Source organism: Acomys minous (assembly GCF_964271855.1).
Source record: "Acomys minous genome assembly, chromosome: 3".
NCBI lineage: Eukaryota > Metazoa > Chordata > Mammalia > Rodentia > Muridae > Acomys > Acomys minous.
In genome coordinates this window covers 120,454,233-120,476,762 of record NC_140485.1, presented here as the reverse complement: position 1 = coordinate 120,476,762, position 22,530 = coordinate 120,454,233, and the positions used below count along the sequence as shown (strand labels likewise).

Here is a 22,530-nt window from a genome sequence, read left to right as displayed (position 1 = left end):
TAATCTCAGGATTGATTTGAATATGTTCCATGAAAGCTTCTCAGGATAGCTATCAAAGGGCTGGAGCCAAACTGGTTAATAATTGCAAAACTATTCTAAAATACCCAAATCACAAATTCCATCTAGGAGGTGGGGGAAGCCCAGTGATATAGGTAAGGAGTGATTCTGTAGCCTGTGCAACTGCACCTGATAGAGCAATTGGTACATAATAATCCACAAAAACTATTGTTTTTAAGTGAGGCAGCTATAATTCAGTAAATACAATTTGTACTTTAGGAATCAGAAATATATATGAGGATATACATATACATATAAATAACCCTGAATGCTACCAGATGAAAAGAGAGAAATTCAGAAGAAACTCATGAGGCAGAAAATTTCCAATGCTCTGTTCCAAATTTTGAGTTTATAAGAATATATTTTCTGATTATGTCTCATTTAATCTTATCTAATAACTAGAACAAAAAAAATGAAAGCTATCAAATGTCTTGAGCCAAGAACTCTTATTTTTTTATGAATTTTTTTTGTGTGCATGTGTGTGTGTACATTCTTCCCCTATGGGGAGAGATTTCTATTTCTTCATTATGTTTCATCATTTAAACTACTGTTGGCTCTGCAGTTAGTTCAAATACTTGGAAGGTTGGTTGACTTTTCTGCCTCTCATACATGATACATTTAAGACCAGGTTAATTCCCAGCACAGCAACAGAGCATTTCCAGGAAATCTAAAAGGCTAAAGTAGTTCCTTCAGCTCCAGTGACTGTTTAAACCTAGCAGTGAAATGAATTATTCCAGTTTAATTACAGAAATGATCTCATAAGATAGGCTATTTCAATTCTAAACTACAAATCTAAAATACTCTCATTTTTGAACCCATATTCTCACGTGTAATTACAAGTTGGTTTGTCCCATCTGTTGTTTATTTTGGTGGGCTATTAAAAATGCCACGTGTTTCCTTCTCATCTCTTTTAGTTAATAACCAAGTTAACAGAACAGCTGCTCTGCTGGGCACCAAAGGAATAAAAGCTACTAGGCTTATCATTAGCTTTTACTTAATAACTAGTCAATTTTCCACCCATGCCTGAATCACAATTTAGGAATAGTTAGTTGGAGAGATTTGCAATGTACACTTTCCCTGAAAATGCTACTGTAAGGCTCTAGCTAGCCTCATGCACACCTGAAGTGCACCGTCATCCATTCTCCCTGAGGAAAGTACAAGGAAAACACAAGAGGTGGCAGAGGGAATCACGTTCGAGCTGCATCTGGGGAAAAACAAGCCAGACTAGATTCTCATGTGATAAGTGTCTTGACAGACTTCCTGTTATCTCTCAATACAGTGGTCATTATCAAGAATAGAATCCTGGCACATGGCTGTTCAAGGTGAAGACTACATTTCCCAGCATTCTCAACAACTGCCTATTGGCCTGTGACCAAGTTCCAGCCCATCACATGCAAGCAGAAATGTTTTCTTCGTCCTTCTCCTTCCTCTTATCTTCTTCACCACTATATTGGATATATTGGCTAGGGCTAGAGAGCCATTGTGTGGTAGAAAACAGAGACACAATAGCAAGAAATGAGGGTTTCTAACAGAAGTTGTTCAACCAATACTGGCCTAAATTTAAGGAAAAGAAAAGTAAACTTCTCTCTTGTTTTGACTGACGTGAACCTTAGCACTTCAGTCTTCTGCTTCCCTTCAGGTATAGTTGTGCTGCTTACCTGGCTCTGGCTCATACTCTCCTTCAGGCCCTTTTACAATGTTCTTCTAATCTCTGGGCTATTTTGTCATTGTGTTTAGTTTGGTTTATGTAGGGTTTTTCTATCTTATTGACTTCTGCCTTAATCTTTAACCTCAAAACATTGTTTTTACATGGCTTTGGTTTCATTTTCTTCATGCTATAGGATCACCTGTATCCAGCATAATGCCTGGTGCACATGTGTGTGTGCGTGCATGCACACACACACACACACTACACACACATACATAAATCACTAAAATACTTATTGAATAACGGATTAGCATAATTTAAGTGTCCTTCCAATCTCCCAAGGACTCAGGATTCTAGAACATTCACGGTAAACACTGAGAGCTTACATCTGTTCTTGTTTAACTTCAGGTCACAGTGGTAAAGTTTTAAAACATTAGAGTAGTTATCAAATATGTTCAAATGGCACAGCCCCTAGATATGGTGATACTTATAAAAATAAATTAATAAATAATATGGGAACCTCATCTCACACAAAGAATAATAAACTATTTAAAGGAAAAATGTAAAGTTACAGACTTCTGCATGTTTGTTTCTTCTTTATAATCATCTGGCCAAGACAATTATTCCAAAAGGTAAAAGAAAAAGAAGGTAAATGTAATTTAAATATTACATCAATTTGTGTGCCAGGTAGAAAAAGGTTATCTCATTCAGGATTAGCAGCAGGAAGGAAAGCTGTCTAACACAAACCAATTGGAGGAACCATTCACTGTAAACACACTGCTGCACTTACTACACACACAGTATGCTGTGCGTTTCTTAGACTGACCCCCAACACCAGCAGTTAAAGAGTTATACACAACCTCCAAAACCAGTACATTACAGCGTCATACAGTTTTCATCCAGCATTGGATTTTTCCTCAATGCCAAAGACTATTATAAATCTTCCAAAGTATCTTCCTGGCTTATCTTAAGAAGGACTATCTTTGCCCTTGGCTATCTGAAAGCAAACAACTCAGGCATTGCATCGTCAAGCATTGCTAATGATCACCCTTTCCATAGTGCACAAAAGAAGGACCAATTGCCCAGTGTTAAAAATGTCAAGCCATATCCAGGCAGGGGTGGTGCTTACTTTAATCCCACCAGGTGGATCTCTGTGAGTTCAAGGCCAGCTTGGCCTAAAGAGTAAGTTCCAGGACAGCTGAGGCTACACAGAGAAACCCTATCTCAAAACAAACAAACAAACAAACAAAAAAGGTCAAACCATTGGATAAATGTATAGTTGCCTGCTTAAATTTCTCAGTGAAGGATTTTCCATTAAAACATTATTGATATCTGGGAGGAGAGCTCTGCAGACAAAGTGCTTGATGTGTAAATGAACATAAGGCTGTGAATTTGGTGTGTTCTTGTAATCCCAACGCTGGGGTGGCAGAGACAATTATGTACCTGGTGCTTGCTGGCTAGCCAGAATGGCTGAATAGATAAGACTCAGATTTCAGTGAAAGATCCTGTCTCAAAAAAAAAAAAAAAAAGATAGATGGTTTCCTGAGCAATGTACACAATGACTTGTGTGAATGCAGACACACACACATGTGCACACATCCAAGAAATATTATTGAAAGGAAACTTAAACATGATCCCTCTGGACTGGAGTGTATATCAGTGGTAGTGTGTGTGTAAGTACCTAGTGTGCACAAAGTTCTGGGTTTCATCTTCAGCTCTGCAAAAAGGAAATAAAAATAGTTCTTCTGTGTAGTCTTTTTTCTTTCTTTCATCCTAAGGGCTGACTGCAGTGTTGGTGTACAATCAGAAACATACTCCATCTGCTTTCCAACAACAGCGTTCCAAGTGCACAGCCCAAGGCTCAGACCTGCCAGCCAAACTGTGCATAAGTTTCATGGCCAGGACTCTCCTTACTTTTGTGTGTTCTGACTGAGTCAGCTAAGCTTCTGTCATATAAAAATACTTGATGTTAGATGCTGTCCCCTTCCCTTTTCGTCATATTTGTCAAACACACACAAACCCACATACACATACACTTCAGTGCCTCTAGGCCATTTGAAAGACCCAATGTCTGTAAAAAAAACTGTATGACATTTTATTGTACTATTATCAGAGGTTGTAAATAACACCTCATTGTGGTACTGTTAGAGCTTGATTAACAAGATTTCAAAATTCAATTTGATCCTCATAGAGTGAGTGAGGATAGATTATTACTCTGGGGGGGGACACTGTAAACATATGTCTCTCAGATACTCCTAGCTTTCCCCCTTTGTAGTTTGTGCCTTAAAGTTTCTGTTCATCCATTTACAGAGTGGGAATAGTAATATCTACCACCTGCAGCTCTGTTAGGGAAGACTTAGCAGAAAAGGGAATCCACTGTTTAAAATCACAGATTTCCCCTCAGGCTGAATTACAGTTCAAATACTGACTCTGTTATTTTATTAGCTGTTTGACCTTGGTATGAGTGTAAAGTACTTGCCAAGTATCTGGCACATAATACATTTTAAATAATTAGCTCCTGTCATTTCTCCATTGAAAATTATAATTACTCCACCAGCATTCATCTTTATTATCTAAAAATATACATAAAGTAATATATCCAGTAATAGAACTCTCATCGAATGGCTTTTGAGGGTCACATTTCCTATTCTTTCTTATCACCAAAGCCTGTACTCCTTAGATAGGATGCTCATGCCTTTCTCTGGCTTGCAGAGGCAGAGAGCCTGTCGTAATTCCTTCCAGTCTTTGAAGGTTAAGCCAGCTGCATCAGTTAATAACCTCACTAAAGGTTATCCATTACAAAGAAGGAAAGTCCTAATTACTCCAGTCAGAGATGGCATTAGTTATGTCTATGGCTCCTATGAAATATGTGTGGCATTTATGAAAATGGTGCATACCAGGGGAAAGTGTTTCTAAACCAGACATGTGCTTAGCCTAAATGTCACATACCCTCCCACTATTGATGAATCCATTTTACAGGTAATCTATCTTTAGAGAAACATTCTTTCTGGTTCTCTATGGTCTTAAGTCTATTTGTTCAAGCTATAAATTTTTTATTTGGATTTCATGGCCATTTTAGTACATCAAAATTGCCTTCTCTCTCCCTCCTGTTACATAGTGAAACTGTGTGGAACAGCTCCCACGCTAAGTGATTTTACATTTCTATTTAATTTGTTAGCACCACACATCATTGATTTGTTTTAACCCTTTGACTGAAAGTCTAGACTATTCTTTCTAAATGAGATGAGCAGCTATCTCTGCAGTCCTTGCTTTCATTATCAGCTCATTTCTGTCTGAGCTTTTTTAAATCTCTAAAAGAAAAACTGTGTTATTTCTCTCTCCAGGAATGAAACATTCTGGTTACACATTCTTAGGAATGTGACCTGGTTCAATTTTTCATGCTTATAAGCACTAACACCAAGTATGTAAATAAAACCCATGATAGAAACTTTTAGAAAAAGCATCATAGAAAGTTAGCAGGCTTATAGGCTATTAAAGCCCAGCCCCTAATTTAGGCGAGAAAAGTAAACATCATAACTGCCTCTCCTTAGAATTTAAAATGCAATATGAAATAGTGGAGCTAAGGAGGATTTCTCAAGGCCCATTAAGGGAAAGCTACTTGTTCCTGAATAAAAGAATGGAATCTGAATTCTACCTCTGGCCCTAAGTACAGACATGACATTCTGATCTCCCACAAAGATAAGAATGCTACTATTTTTCCCTTAAGAATTAATCTGATTTGGCCTGTTAATCACCTGATCAGGAGACTGTCCAAAGGAAGTCTGGTTCATTGGAAGATGTGCTAAAGAGATAGGAGGGATAATCATCCTCTTAATGAGATGCTGTGCTTATAGTCCTCAGAAGTCTCCAACTGCAGCTGCTTACAGGGCCACCTTACACTGTTGCTCCTGCCTATTTTTCAGTGTTTTAACTAAAAAAAAGTATAGATTTCCCTTTTCCTTATTTTTTATTTCTTTTTCTTTTGGATACTGGCTAAAGCCTAAGCCTGCTTTTCCTGAGACTCTTGGCTTCTAATTCTTTCTCTGAAGCTTCCTCCTTTATGGCCACACAGCTGCTGGTCCACCTCCATCACTGAACATGCTGGCTTTCTTGGACCATGACTCTGAAAGACATGGTCTTCTATCTGCTTTCTCTACTACACCTCCCTCCTCCCTACAGGTGCTGAGATTCACAGCTCACCTGCCTTGTTCTCATCTCAAACTCTAATGAAATTGAACTGCAGCCTCTTTCTTAGTCCACTTCTTCACTAATGCGACTCAGAACACAAAAGGGAACCCATGTTTAGTGTGTATCACTAGCATGCTTTATAGAAGTGCATTGTGGATAGACATAATAAAAAAGCATCTCTCTTGAATAGTAAGCCTAGACCAACATTTTAAAACGTTTAACATGTCTCATTTTAAAAGACTCTCTGGCAAACCTAGGCTACCTAGTGAGTTCCACATCAGCGAAGGCTAAAGTCGAATCCTGCCTCAAAACAACCCAACTCTGTGCCTATAAAACATCCATATAAATATCTTGTTTAAATAATTTCTTATAAGAATGGATTATGTACTACTAGTTCACTCAGGCATTTAAATTTTATTTCTTCTCAAGTCTCTGATGGGGGTTGAAGACCAGATAGTTTAGTCTTACAATCAAGTTTAGTTGGTTAGGGGATAAGATCTTTTTAGATCAAGATAGATGAATTAAGTTAATAGAGATGACATATGATAGGTGTTGATTTTCATTCAGAAATTTAGACTCAACAAGATAGGAAAGATGTTTACTTCAAGTTTGACAAATACAAATAGCCAAATCACTATGAATGCAACATTTATATAACTTGTGATTGTCTCATGGTTCTTCCTGTTGTATGTAGTTTATTTTATACATGTGTAATAATATAAATGTATATGTTAAAAAAGAAAATAGTAAAATGAAATAAAGAATTAAACATGTAACAAAACCCAAAAAATGGGAAAAAAAAGAATGAATTATGTTTTTAAAAAAACACCAAAAACCCCAAATACATTCTTCTGATGTAATGGGAATCTAGTGTTTCCTCCTTGAGCCCAGCTAAATCTCTCTATTTTCTTTTCAGGATAACTTTTGGGAGAATAGGTGAGTAAAGGTATCTTGATGCTATAACAACATTAGCAAAGCCAGCACATAGCTGCCAGGATAGATCAAAGAATACGGCAAAACTGCATGTTGCAGAAGCAAAGAGAGTTAAACAAAAACGAGACCTTAAAAATTAGCCAGCACCTCTCAGTGTCTGCTGTTTCCAAGACTCATTTGGAACCCTAGGAAAAAAATGCACATCCTACACCCAGCAGTGCGGTGCCCGTTCAGAAGCAGCAGAAAGCAGCAGCGCGGCAGCAGCTCATCGGGAACACAGAACTTTTCATAGACCTTGCTTTGTGGCCAATAGTGTGTCATGGTTTTTTTTTTTTTGTAAACATTGCCTTGCTTCATACTTAGAATAATTTTATTGGGTCAGTAGTAGTATCGAATAAGAGTAAGTCCCCGAGTTCAAGGCCAGCTTGCTTTACAGAGCAAGTTCCAGCATAGTCAAGGCTACACAGAGAAACTCTGTAGCCCAGAAACAAACAAACAAAACCCAAACAGACAAAATCAAAGAAGAGAAAGACAAGGAACAGTTCAGAGCTCTGTCACTGGATGTTCTGCTATGAATGGAAGAAGGAGGATCAAGCCAGACAGCTGGAACTCAGAGTCTGTGCTTTTGGTCAGTACCTCAACTACCCACCAACACAGCTAGGTCAAGCTGGAGCAGCACTGAAGTCAGTCTCTTCTAGTGGAGGAAGCTGAAATGCTTTGTCTAACACAAATCCTTACAGTGCATGCTTAGGGAAAAAAAAATCAACCACTGCTTGAACCAAATGTTCTCAAATATTACTCTAAAAATGTTTCTTTAGGCAGGAAAAAAAAAACAGACTGTATTAAAACCCATCCTGTTAGTTCATGCTGCGCTTCTGTGGCCACAGTGGTGTTCTTGGGCAAAGTCCACCTTTTCCTACCCAACATTTAGTTGCGGATCATGACACATCCAATCAGAATGAGGGATTCTTGATTTTGGTAATTTTTTTTTCAGAGTAAGGAATGGGCAGGAGAGGCATCATCACTAGAGGGAGGTGATAACAGACAAGAAGGAGTTATGAGTGATATAATGTGTATTGCGTTGGCGCATGCATGGGTGTGTGTGTGTGTGTGTGTGTGTGTGTGTGTGTGTGTGTGTGTTGTACATATCTGCACACTTGTGGGAGGCACAGGCATGAGTGTGCTCTGCTCTACAAATGTATATGGAAGTCAGAAATTGACCTCTCTTTCTTTCAACCTATTTTTGGTTCTTTCACTAAACCCAGAAACTCATCATTTTGACCAGGACTGATTGTCCAGGAAGCCCAGGGGGATTCACCTGGTTCCGCCCTATCACTGGTGTCTGAGTTATAGATGAATGCTATCTTACCTATTTCTCATGTGGGTATTAGGGACACAGCCTGGGTTCTAATACTCGCCCAGCAAGTACTCTCCTTACTGAGCTACCACCTCATGTCTGGCCGAGATAACCTGAAGAATAAAATAAATCATAATTCCGATATGCTTCTGAAGGGCAGCCTTCCTCCTGCCGAGTTGGCCATGTTGAATCTCAGTCTGTGGCAAACATGCTTAGGTCTTCACTCTGGTGTAGTATATACGGGCAGACAGAATGCCCAGAATCATCAAGTTGATCCCAATATGAATCCACACACACTTGATCTACCAGATCAGGGCAGAGGCCTTACTTACCGAAACTGTACCCTGTCACAGTCAAGGTGATTTCTGGAAGACCACAATGAGGATAATAAACATCTATTCCAGATAAGATGACTGTACCACAATGGTGTAGTCACGCTAGAAAGGCAGCTTTGAGATTGTAAGTGCTGGGGTCACAATGTGCTCCTTTCCCCAATGATGCACAATTGTTTCCATGCTAAACCAACCTTCATCACTTCCACCTGCAGGTCTTCGTTGAGTGAAGGCGTCACTTTCACAGCATTCAGGATTTGATTGAGCAGCTGCTTCTCATCAGAGTCCGTCTCCATGGATACAAACCTCTCTTCTGACAGGAGCTTCTGTAAAGAGGTACAAGGCAGTGACTGCAGCCTTTTCCCGTTGTATCTTGTTATATATGATGCTCATTTTTCTTACTCAGGAGTATCTAGCTGGAGGTCACCAGGCACTCATGCCACATACCATTTAAAGGAAAAAAAAAACCTTTAGAAAATGGGTTTTAGAAAAAGTATCTTTCTAATACTATGTAATTCACCCTATATTTCAGCCAGTAAAATGCTATGTGCTGGCCACCTAGGTTATTCAGGAGGAGGAAATAAAGGATGAGGGTGCTAAGAGGAACCCAACCCCACAAAATAGTCACTCGTAGGCACGCCCTTTCTGAACGTGAAAGGAAAATGTTTTGAGAGCATAAGCTAATTTTTCCAGATATTTATGTTTTTATTACCTAAGGTGAGTCATCATTTATTCAGAAATTATTGTTGAACTCAAAAACCTTAATAGGTATCTCACTAGAAGATGAAGGCATTCACTCGCATGAGGGCATCAGGGGAGCTGGGAGCCTTTTGCTACCCAGGACAATGCTTATTTGTCCAAAAATTCTTCTATGCTTATGAGCCTACAAGTCTACTCCCTCAAGCTTCTCTAGAGCCACATAGATGAAGTATCTAATACACATGTAGAATTTGCTGTGTGATTGAGAAAAAGGGGCTTTTGGCCTGGCCTGACACTACAGAGTGCTCCACAGCTTGAGTCACATTCTCAAGTCAGAAGAACTTAGATGGCCTTCATGGTACATTCTATGCTGTGTCACTCTGAAACACACAGTTCTCACCCACAAGGATGGTAATTAAGTTGTTCTCCCCAATTCTGAATTGGTTCAATGGGTATTTCCCCCCCCCCCCCACTGAGATTCAGTATTGGACTTTATTTTTATTCTTGGCCTAATTTGTTCTTTTCCATTGTAATTTAGCTGCAGCAGGAATCTCTTTAAAATCAAAGAGTATCCCCCAGAGAAGCCCAGAATTGAAATTTATATAGAAGCTGTTTTACAGTGAGAAAGGCTAGGAAGCTCTGCATTTGTGCCTAAAGTTGCCACGCCATAGGGAGCAAGGGACAGACTCATAAAAGGAAGACTAGGCCTTTAATCGTTAACATGAATACAATTAAGCAAGTCTTTGAAAACATGGCACGGCAACTTTGAATGTTACAGAGCTGGAAAAGAAAATCAAATTGGGAAAAGAAAAACACGATCTATATGATACTAGAGAAAATGGGAAAATGCAGCAGGTCAACACAAACCCTTATTTATTTCTCAAGGTGGCCCAATTCCAGAAATCAAAAGCAAGCCTCAAACTGTACTATAAAGGCTTGCTTTTGATTTCTGGAATTGGGCCACCTTGAGAAATAAATAAGGGTTTGTGTTGACCTGCTTTGACCATGTCCCCTGGAGGGGGGAGACCTGGTGGCACTCAGAGGAAGGACAGCAGGTTACCAAGAAGAGACTTGATACCCTATGAACATATACAGGGGGAGGTAATCCCCCTCAGGAACAGTCATAGGGGAGGGGAATAAGGGGAAAATGGGAGGGAGGGAAGAATGGGAAGATACAAGGGATGGGATAACCATTGAGATGTAACAAGAATAAATTAATAAAGGAGAAAAAAATGAAAAAAAAAAAGCAAGCCTTTGCATGTTAAAATATATTTTATCTACTTCCAGTACACTGAGGCTAATGGGAGCTGATTTCTGACTCTGTCATATGGCTTCACTCTTAGAAGGCAGTAAGGTCTCTCTGAGCCTAAAAAGCTGGAAATTTCCCATGCTAACATGAGGGCACAAGGACAAATGCCACTGTAGACTTAAACGTCACTGTGTATCTTACAGTTCAAATGCCGTATAAAATCAATGTGTTTATACAACCATCATCTTTTTGCAGTTGGGATCAAAGCCATTATGTTTGGCATAAAATGCCAACTTTCAAGTGGTATTTTAGGATTAAACGAAAGGATTTTTTTTTCTTCCCAGTTTTGTTCTAGAAACAAAATATATTAACGCATTCACCAGCCTAATTGTAAAGTAAAAAAGCAAAACAAGTCAGATTCAGAAAGACAAATATGATGTATTTCTCTTATTTCTGGAGCTATTATTTTTCAGAGACACATAAAAATAATATATGTCAGTAGAAGGAAGATGTCTAGAAGAAAGAATGAAACAGAGGGGCTAAAGGCAGGGAAATAGACGGACTGGGGAAAGGAGAGGGGGAGAGTAAGGTGAATACTATCCAAGTATGTGATATACTTGCATGAAATATCTTAATGAAACCTCATTACCAAGCATGATAAATATATGCCAATCAAAATGCCATGTCATGTATAGGAAAATTGATACAATGGAGATTATCATATTCGGCCAGTCTCAGAAAAGCAAGTATGTTTTCTCTCATTTGTGGCTAGCAGGTATCATGTAGATACAAAAACAAAAACAAAAACAAAAACAAAACAACAAACAAAAAACCCACAAAACCCTGTATGGATACATGGCATGAAAATAGAAGGGTTCCTGTTGTTTTTAGTGTGTGAGTTTGTAGAATATAAAGGGTTTTTTTCTGGGGTATTTTCATCATGTTGTAATAGAAATTCTTGGTAAAACTTACAGGGAAAATGTATTATGTCGTAATAAAAATTCTGAACTAAAAGAAAAAAAAAAGAAAGAAAATAGAAGGGTTCAATCTAGGGAAACAAAGAGGCCTAATGGGAGTGGGAAGGGGAGAAACAGCAGGCCAGGGGATACGGGACTGTCTGCCCAATGTATAACATATAATTATATGAAAATGTAATGAGAAATTGGTGGAAAAATCATATAAAACCATTTCAGTTTACTATCAACCCTGATTACACCAAAACACAGATGTGAAGTGCAGGTCAGATTTAAATTGATATGAACTTCTTGAAGTCTTTTTTTCTTGGGACCCCTAACTGTCATAGTTGAATTCTACAAAAATTTCATCCCTATGTGGGCTTAGCTGTGTCCCTATAAATCAATGCTCGACCACATTGGCTCAACCAAGTACTGCATCCAGAGAAATTGTAGAGCCTATAAGCAGATCTTGTCCCTTCTGTGGCTGTTATCTTAATTTTTAGAAAGCCAGCATTTAAAATGCTAGTGATTTGCTCTTTCAATGCCAAAGTGGCCTATCAGCTTCTGTCACATAACTAGATCCAGACAAAGTCATACCTGCATCCCTGCCAAAGCATGTTGGGCCAGCTTTACATTCTTTGACTCCAAAGCCAACTGGAGAGGCAGCAAGCATTTCTCTCTGGTAGAAACAAGTACAACACACGAGTTCAGCAAACCTGGCAGTCATGCGCTGTAAGCCTTATGTTTACCCCCGACCCCAGCCCCCATTACTACCACCCCAAACCCCACCTCCATCACACATAAAAAAAACTAGAAACCATCATGAAATTACACACGGCTTAAAGAGCAACAAAGTTGTTTAGAAATGACAACACATCAGGAGTTTGCCTTCTTAATGTGGCTGCAGAAAGAATAAATAAAATTACTTCCTCTAATGGGTATATGGTATGCTAATTGCCATCCAGTGGGTCTATGAACCCTTGCCCAGATGAATGGATTGCTCATACCCAGTACACCAGGTATGAACAGCTCCAGGAAGCAGCATCTACGTAAATTTCCATGTCCCACTCAGAACCTTTTTCCTACCTATGAAATGGCAGAAATATAACCACATATCAATAGCAAACATGATAGATGGAGAGCTATTTATACTGCCTAAAGCTTAAAACAAACAAAGAATTAAAGTATGTTAGGAATTAGTCAAAAGAGCAAGAAACACACAAAAAAAATGTTTTGTATTAGAATCATTCACTTTAAATAATTAAACAATAGGTCAAGAATTTAAATAAAACTATGGGTTCCGTACAACAGAACAAACATCACTTCATTCTTCCTGCCGACCTCCACTACACCAAAGCATCCTCACTTTTAAAAACTGTTTATATTTTCAGCAGAAGCCAGAAAGCTAAGAGACGGAGCCACAGGGTTAGACTCTAAGCTTTCATTTGTGGAGGAATAAGAGTCATTGTGATAGAAAACAATGAAGCAGAAAGTAGCCTGTAGCCTTGATTCCTTCCTCACCGCTTCAGAGCTCTACAACCTCCCTGTGGAATCTTCCCCCAGCATCTCCCCACACAGACTGAGAGTCTCTGACCCCCACTGACAGCAGCTGACATCAAGCCAGCAAGAAGAAGACTCGGTGCCTAACCCTTTTCACCTCTCCCCTTGCCAGCCCAATGATCCAATGTCCACTTTACGTGACAACTGATGAACAGTGCTGCCAGCTTACAGTAGGGACATCTTTGGGCAGACTGATGAATTGCTCAAATATGTTCCTTCCAGATGGCTGGTTGTAACTTTGTCACTGTTATCAGTATTATCTGCCCTTCCCAGTGAGTGGCAAGGCAAAAGCACTGTTGAGCAGAATATAGATGAGATGAGGCTTCCAATTTTGTTTCTTTTGTTAGGTCATAGCCAGCTCATAAGCTTGTAAAAATAATTAGCAAGGTGAAAATGGGGGTGCGGGGATCAGGAACTGATGTGGTAACTGCAGAAGCAGCCCTGGACTGTACTTACACACCCTAAAACAATCAAATATCCTCAGGATTAATTTACTATGAAAAAACTTTCCTCTCCAAATTGGAGTCAGATCTGACAGTGAGGGCACAACACCAAGAAGCAACTCAGGACATCCTAATGCCTCGCAGCTGAATAGCCTAGGACAGAAGAAATCTATGAGGTTGTTGCAGGCTGGCATTGCACATGCATTGCATATTACACATCAAGGCAGTGTGAGCATCCAGTAACAGCAGACATTCTTTTGTAAATGCCCCTTGGGTAGCAATGTGTATGTTCATACACAACTGAAACATCGCTACCACCAACTCTCTGCATAAGTAACCACTATATTCCTGACCCTACCCTGTGACTGACTTGAACTAGGTTGCTGACAAATTCCAGCAGTACCAGGCTGCGCCATGACTGAAACACTTTACTAGTCCACTCTCCATGTTGTCAAGCAGGCCTGGCTGGGTGAGGTTGTTCCAACTAAGTTTGTGTTGAGTTAAAAGGTTAGTGTGAAGGCTGTGGATGATGGAATCATTTATACTTGGACCAAATAGTAATTATGTTAGGTCTTAGCCTCCCATCCATTAAAAAAAAAAAAAGGCTAATCTTAAGGCCAATACTGAGCTGGGCACAATGGTTTATACCTGTAACCCCAGAACTTGGGAGGTTGAGGCAATGGCATTACTGCGAGTTAGAAGGCACCCTGGTCTACACAGAGAGTTCCGGGCCAGGTCAGATTTTGAAGTAAGTGAGACTCTTATCTAAAATAAAATAGAATAAAAGCCAAACCTAAAGAGTTGAAGTAGGTATGCATGGACTATAAAGAAGGGAGCGGCAGAATATTTCAAAACACAGACAGGCAATGAGAGCTGTGCGTTTCATATGGCCTCCATTAGAAGTGCTTGACTCTGCCAGATATAAAAGTGGCCACAGACAATAAGTAAATCAACGAGCATGGCCATGTTCCAACAAACCTCTATTAAAAAAACCAAAAAATAAAACAGGCAAGGGTCCAGATCTGACCAACATACTAATCTGCCTAGCCCTGACACAGATCATGCCTTAGAACTGGGCTAAGCAGATCGAGCCTTTGCCTATTCCCAGGGTTTCACAGGACATGGGACTAACTGTGTTGGAAGGGCGTTAACAAAACCAGAAACAGTGTCAAAATTTCTATGTAAAAATAAGTGCTTTGAAGAAATATAACTGTAGGTAAAGACCCCATGGGGCACTAAACCAAGGTCAACTGTTCATCCACTGAACCAACATTTGGTGCCTACAATGTGCCAGACACCATATACAGATCTGGGCATGAGCCAACAAGGAGCAGGACAGAGCAGGTCGGGTCCCTTTGTTTATTCATATTCAGAATGAACTAGAAGAAGATAATTGTTCTCAGCATGTACTGTTTCCATACTTAGCTTTATTTGTAACTTTAAAATAAGCCTACCTATCCTTGGGTCACATTAAAGAAAGTTTGGGTTCAGAGAAGTCTTGCAACCTGCCCAAGCCCCCTCAACTCAAATGTACTGGAGACAACTCAAAACCAACTCTATCTGACACCTTAAACCAATCTCGTTCTAAGATCCTTTGGTATTAAAAGAGTAAATCTACAACAGCTATTTAAAAGGGTAATACCTCTTTTAGATCACAGATATGAAAAAACTCAGGACACAAGGGGAGGGCACAGGGGGGCTGTATGCTCAAAATCCATTAAACACACGGATGGAAATGTCCTCGTGAAACCCAGGAGCATGTACAATGAAAACAGGCCAATTAAAAACGTTACTTGTGGCTGGGCGCAGGGGGTACATGGCTTAGTGGAGAAAGTGCTCGCCACACAAACATGAGGCCAGGGTTCAGAAGCCACATAAAAGCTGGGCAGCTATGGCAACCATCCATAATGCAAGCCCTTGGAATACAGAGACAGAAGATCCCAGGAAGAATTGACTAGCCAAAGCACCGGAGTGTTCTACTTTCCTTCTGCTTCTGTGGTGAAGCACTCTGACCAGAGGAAACTCAGGGGTTGGCTTCAGCTTACAGATTACACTTCATCATTGAGAGAAGTCAGGGCCAGGGCTCAAGCAAGAACTTGAAGCAGACACCATGAAGGAAAGCTAGTGCTCCTGTGCCCTCCCTTCCAGCCACCAAAGATTTGTTTACTCTTACGTACACCTGTGAACGCTTCAGCTTGCAGAGGCCGGAAGAGGGTTCTGGATCTCATGAAACTGGAGTTATCGACGACTGCGAGTTTCCTGATGTGGGTGCTGGAAATGAACTTCTAGGTCCTCAAAAGAGCATCAGATGCTCTTAAACTCTGAACAAGCTCTTTAGTCCTTTCACTAGCTTTTTAAAAAAATATAGCCAGGACCTCTCGACCAGGGAATGGTACCCAGGGGGCTAAGGCCTGTACTGGCTAGCTTTGTATCAACATGACACAAGCCAGCTCTCCTTTAGGAAGAGAGAGATTCCAATTGAGTAAATGCTTTCACTGGGTTGGCCCTTGGGCACACCTGTGGCTCATTTGCTTGATTGATATGGGAGGGCCCAGCTCACCATGGGTAGTGTTACCCCAGGGATGGTAACGCTGGAGGTATAAGGAAGCAGGCTGAGCAAATTCTTCCATGGCCTCTCTATCAGTTCCTGCCTCCAGGCCCCTGCCTTGATTTCCTACCCTGGCATCTTTTGATGATGGATTTGATGTGGAAATATAAGTGAAATAAACCCTTTCCTCCCCAAGTTGCTTATTACAGCAGTAAAAATTCTTAACTGCGTCAATTACCAATCAAGATAATCCCCACAGACATGTCCAGACACCAATCTGTTCTGAGCATTCCCTAACTGAGAATACCTTCTCAGGTAACTCGAGGCTGTGTCCGCTGACAGTCAAAACTCACTTAGATACTGAGATCGGCAAGCTCTGAATTTAACCAGAGACCCCAATTCAGTAAATGTATTGGAGAACAACTGAGGAAGACCCTCAACATCAACTTGGGGCTTCTATAGGAACATGCACACAAGCACCTACACATATGTGCCTACATGTATGTAAACACATATAGAGACACATCATACACACACAATATTTTAAAATTAACCAATAAATAAGTGAATCTGGGAAAGCGCTTTCTTCCAGAAAAGCTGTATTAGTTACTTTTCAGTTACTGTGATAAAGTACCATGACCAAGGCAACTTATAGAAGGAAGGGTTTACCTAGGGCTTATAGTTCTATAGGAATAAGAGTACATCACCACCAGTGCAGGGAAATATGGCTATGGGTAGCCATGGCAACTGGAGCTGAAAGCTGAAGGCAGTAGAAGTGGACTAGGGACGGTGGGAGATTTTTAGACATTAAGGCCACCTTCAATGACCCACTCCCAGCATACCTACTAATGTCCCACAAATAGCCCCAGTAACTGGAGACCAAGTATTCAAATACCTAGCAATATAGGGACACCTCATGCAAACCACAACAGGAAGGAGTGTATTATTTTCCAGGAGACTCATGGACTCTACTCTCCCACGGGGATCCCAAGTCACTGCACTGAGGGGAACGAACTCTGATCAATATGGTAGAAACTTAAGGATCTGTGCTGAGCCAAGGACTTCTTTTCTGGCTTGGCTGGGTGTAGGATTCAGCTAGATGGCCTCTAACGAGACTCTACAGTGATCCCTGGGCACAGGATTCAGGGGAATGGCTGATTGTCCTTACATGTACCCCCCCAACCCCCAGCCCCTCTTATTCTACAGCTCCAGCAAAGTCTCTGTCTCAGATCCTGGCTTCAGTTGGAAATGAAGACATGCAGGAATCAGCAGAACTCATGGGCACATTTGATTTCCTCCCTTAGCCCACGTTACCGCTAAAACCCTCCTGCCTTCCTTTTGTAAAGTGACTTTAATGAGAGTGCATGACAGGCCTGTAAATTGGGGCTGAGGATGAAATTTATAAAGAAGATGCAATGTGGCACACACTCAGTCCCCTCGCACTTTCAGAACACAGATAAATCATCTTTTGATCTTTCTAGATGTTGTCTCACTGGGATAAAAGCGTAGGAAAACCAACATTCATTTACATTTAGTGGCCACTTTTTATGCACAGGCATGTGCAAATTCATTCTTGCCCAATTAAACGAAGGCAGCAGGCTCCAGTTTCATGTCCTGCTATGCCATTATTTCTTGAAAAGCAATTAGCAGTATGCCATTCTCATGCCAAAGACATTATCCTGTAACACAATGTCTGATTATGTCAAGGAGACTGAGCCGGTCTCCTTAACTGCTCTGTCACAGATCACAGACCAGCTTTATTGGGCTGGAAAACAGCAGAGGACAAAGGGGAATTTTAAAAGAATGGGAGAAAATTACAATTTACTAATAATTACCTACTAACATGAGCACAAATAAGAATCCCTAGGGAAACCACATATTTTTCAAAGTTTGGAGTGATCCTTCTTTGATGTGCTCAAGACACTTTACAGTTACAAGGTATACTTACACTCAACAATGTGAGAACTCTGATTTAAGCTATATATTAAGTCACTATATGATCATACAGTATATCTTATTGAAATTGGTGGCTTTTATATAAAATATACCATGCTATACAACCTTAGGTTTACCTTGACTACAACACATAAAAATCAATTACAAAAACAAAATTCATATTTATTGAAGTACAACTTTTGAAAGCACAGATTTGTTATGCTTTGAATATGGCTTCTTGCCACCAAAACTCATGTTTGAGTTCGATCCTCAGAGCAGCAACGTTGTGAGTCAAGCCTGGGTAGGAAGTATCTGGTCACAGGGATAGAGCCATCCTAAAGAGATGAATTCTCTCTTTCTCAGGACTAAGTTCTTGCTTTATTGGAACTAGATGAGTTGTACTTAAGAGTAGGTAGTGATAAAGTAAATACAACTTTGTGTTCTGTCTGTGGGTACCAATTTGTCTATGATCCCCCAAGATGGAAATAGCATATCATCACTAGAGGCCAAGAAGATGCCAGACTCATGATTTTTGAACCTCCTAGCCTCCAGATCCATAAGACTAAACAAACATCTTTTTAAATAAATTGGCCCCTTACAAGTATTCTGTTATATCAAGAAAAAACAAATATAAAAAAACAATAGACTAAGACAAGATTTAATTGTGAACAACAACAACAACAACAACAACATGAAACTAACTGCTCCAAGGACCCATAATCTCAGGAGAGAACTTCCTATTTCTTAAGCTAACCAAACACAATATTAAGCTGCATCCTAACTTCTTATCTTTATACCCACCGACTCAGTGATTCTCTCAACCTTCATCAGAGATCTTTCTTATCTCAGTAGATGGTAATACAGAGACTTCTGACTGAACAACACAAAAAGAACAAGAGACTATGGACAGCTTAGTTCTAAATGGGGCTTAGAGATCATCAAAGAATAGAAGGTCAGAAGGCTGTAAGAGCCAGAGGTTGGGAGGGAAAAGCAATGGTGGAGCTGGAGAAGGAATTAAAAGGGAAGAGAGTTGGGGTAGATTTGATCATAATAGAATATACTGATATCTGAAATTCCCAAACAATTTTTAAAAAGGCAATGCAAATGGCCACCACACCGGAAATGGAGACAAGCATTGCCCAGGTCTGTGTCTTTATCTTTTTTTGAGTTCATAAAACAATGTGTTATACTTTATGGCATTGTGAGAAGTTATAAGTTGTTTGTATAAGTGTATAAGTGAAAAACAACTCATTCTTTGGACATTCCTACTGAGTTTAAGACACAGCCACCACCATTTCCAGGAGCCATGATCTTTCCTAATTTGAGTACAGGTTTTTCATAGTCCTGTTGTGAAGCTCATGATGCTGTCTTCATGCTTATAAATACAGATGCTTTAAGCAGTTCATACTAACACTGATGAACTTCCACTGATAAAGCTTTTGTCTAAGTCAGTTCTACAAAGCCAGTTGAAACTAAATTGGCTCCTTAACTTACTTTCTTTAGAGTATGAGTAAAACATTTCCATTTTATTTCTATTCTCATTTATATTTTATTGAAATTGTTTTGTATCAGTCAACCCTTCCCTTTTATATTTAAAATAAAGATTTAAATTTTAAAATTTAAAATTTAAAATAAAGATTAGATTCACTTGTCAGAAACTGTTATCCCTTAGGGACATAGCTTGGATCAACATGAAATCCATTTTTTTCCACGAGCTTTCAAGATTTCTTAGCAAGCCTATTGCAATCATTAAGTTGAGCACATGAAATTGTCATTTCTCTTAAGTCAGAAAGATTGAATATTGGCAACTTTAGATGATTCAACCTAGTACAGAAAGCCTAAATAACATGGTTATGCTCATATTTTTATCTTAGGATTTAAGGTTGTATTATCTACCCTTTTCTTATAAAATGTTTACATGTACATTAAAAGATCCAAGAGTCCGTTCTGGCCTACGCGAGCTAGGCTTGTGGGCCAGTGAGATCCAGAAGTTAAGAGGTTTTTGGCACCTGGGAAGTCACGGCCAGCTGTTCCACGGCTGTCAACATGCCACAAAATGAATATATTGAATTACACCGTAAACGATATGGGTATCGTTTGGATTACCATGAGAAAAAGAGAAAGAAAGAAAGTCGGGAGGCCCATGAACATTCAAAGAAGGCCAAAAAAATGACTGGCCTGAAGGCTAAGCTCATGACGAGAAGACGCCACAGGGAGCCGTGCCTGCCTACCTGCTGGACAGAGAGGGACAGTCCAGAGCAAAAGTGCTTTCCAACATGATTAAGCAGAAACGGAAAGAGAAGGCGGGAAAATGGGAAGTCCCTCTACCCAAAGTCCGGGCCCAAGGAGAAACAGAAGTATTGAAGGTTATCGGAACAGGAAAGAGAAAAAAGAAGGCGTGGAAGAGGATGGTTACTAAAGTCTGCTTTGTTGGTGACGGTTTTACAAGAAAACCACCTAAATATGAAAGGTTCACCAGGCCGATGGGCCTGCGTTTCAAAAAAGCCCACGTCACGCATCCTGAGCTGAAAGCTACCTTTTGCCTGCCAATACTAGGTGTGAAAAAGAATCCATCATCGCCATTATATACAACTCTGGGTGTAATCACCAAAGGTACAGTTATTGAAGTGAATGTGAGCGAGTTGGACCTTGTGACACAAGGAGGCAAGGTTATCTGGGGAAAGTATGCCCAAGTTACCAACAATCCTGAAAACGATGGGTGCATAAATGCGGTCTTGCTGGTCTAGCAGTGACTTCAAACAAGCCACTCCAATCACTACCACAGACTACGCACCATCGGAAAAATACCATCCTGTGATCTTTCTGAACCACCAAGCTGCCTTACCCCATGTGCAGTTATCAAGAAGTATTTATTAAATTTTAAAGAAAAATAAAAAGTGCCCGGTTTTACAAAAAAAAAAAAAAAAAAAAAAAGATCCAAGAGTATAAAAGGACACATAGCACTAGTATGGGCTCAGCTTCCGCCTAAGAAAGGGCTTACTTAGTTCAGGCTGACAATGGGCACTGTCACTGAGAGATGGGTTTCTTTTTATTTTTTCTATTGATTAAAAACTTTCTGCATCAATCCTTATATAGTAACTATAACAACACTTTCATAATTAGAAGGGAATGTTTCCTGATGTCACTAGACATGACTCCTTGTAAACTATTCCCTGTATCATATTTCCCCCTTGTTCAGCTCCAGAAATTGACAAAGCCAATTCTTTCCCTCTAAAGATGAGGGCCTATCTAGTATTTTATTCCAGTTTTTAACTAATGATTAAGACCTTAACTGGGATAAGGCCAGTATTTAAATGGCTTTCTCCCTTCTTTGGTATATTAACCTGATGAAATTTTAATGGCCTTTAAGATCTTCTTAAAGAACATTAACAGCATTAGGAAATGTTCTCCACATATATAGCTATAAAGGGTTATATATTACATACCCTCGTTTTCATTCTATATTCTTAGAAGGAAATAAGGCAGATAGTAAGGGTCATTATATGTAAGGGGTATGACTTTCACATTTGATAATCAAGGGTAGTATTTAGATTTTTATCAACATTGGGCAAATTATTCTCCCAACTCCAGTCTCATCTGTACAGTGGGGAATATAATAAAACCTTCCACATGGTTCAAATGACATGACACTGGGTGTCAATTATGCTTTCCAGGATTTTTTTTCACTCTCTAAAACAAGAATATCCTTAGTTCACACCCCAACAACAGTACTTTTTAATATAAGTATCCTGTTTATATATGCATGCATACATGTATCATTTATACATGTGGTCTATTAATTCATAAGTAACTTAAAGACAAAACTGAGACCTTTTAACATTTTGAAGTTATAGCTGCTGTTCTCTGTTAAAAGTTCTTATTTGATTTCAAGACAAGAAGTTCTCATTAGAAATTCAGTGTTTAGAGTTGAAGGGTTTTTTTTTTAATGTGGATTGCCTTAGGCACAATCACCCCAAGGGCACTATATGAGCACCTATATGCTGAGTTCCTCTACTCAGAATGATACCCAGCGTTATATGACTACAGGACTTTGTCTACATAAGACATCTGTTGGAAGAAAAGCAAATATAGCCAATATTCTGTACTTGCATGTGCTTGTACAAGTATTATGAGTGCATGCACACACACACACACACACACACACACACACATACATATGCAGGTCTCATTCCTTAGGAGCCATCCACCTTAGATTTTGAGACAGTCTGTCGCTAGGCTCAAGACCGATGAACACGCTAGGCTGGCTAGGCCCCAGAGGTCTGTCTGTCTCTGTCTCCCAGTGCTAAAATTACTTCTATGCCCAGCTTTCTATATAGATACTAGGGATAGCATTCAAGTCCTCACGCTTGTGTGGTAAGCACTTTAGCAAAAGAGCTGTCTCCTCAGGTCTCAGTACATTTTATTTTTAAAAACACAGTGGAAGGGCTGAAGAGATGGCTCAGTGGCTAAGAGTGCCGCCTGCTCTTCCAGAGGTCCTGAGTTCAAGTCCCAGCAACTACATGGTGGCTCACAGCCATCTATAATGTGATCTTATGCCCTCTTCTGCAGATAAAGTACTCATATACAATAAATAAATAAATTTTAGGGAAAAACACAATGGAAAA

At 39.8% G+C, this 22,530-nt stretch overlaps 1 protein-coding gene and 1 pseudogene across 2 annotated transcripts in view; one reads left to right on the top strand and one right to left on the bottom strand.

Annotated features, from left to right (window-relative positions):
- The window catches only part of ARFGEF3 (ARFGEF family member 3), a 148,943-nt gene that overhangs the window by 105,027 nt on the left and 21,386 nt on the right, over nucleotides 1-22,530 (bottom strand). The window contains exons 3-4 of the mRNA XM_084776440.1: nucleotides 12,017-12,098; nucleotides 8,710-8,841 (exon numbers count right to left, since the gene is read on the bottom strand). Of these exons, the coding sequence (XP_084632566.1) occupies nucleotides 8,710-8,841; nucleotides 12,017-12,098 (214 nt within the window). The remainder of the gene's footprint in view (nucleotides 1-8,709; nucleotides 8,842-12,016; nucleotides 12,099-22,530) is intronic.
- Nucleotides 19,854-20,789, top strand: LOC311594299 (ribosome biogenesis protein NSA2 homolog; annotated as a pseudogene). Its single transcript has one exon. The product of its transcript is annotated as a ribosome biogenesis protein NSA2 homolog (transcript).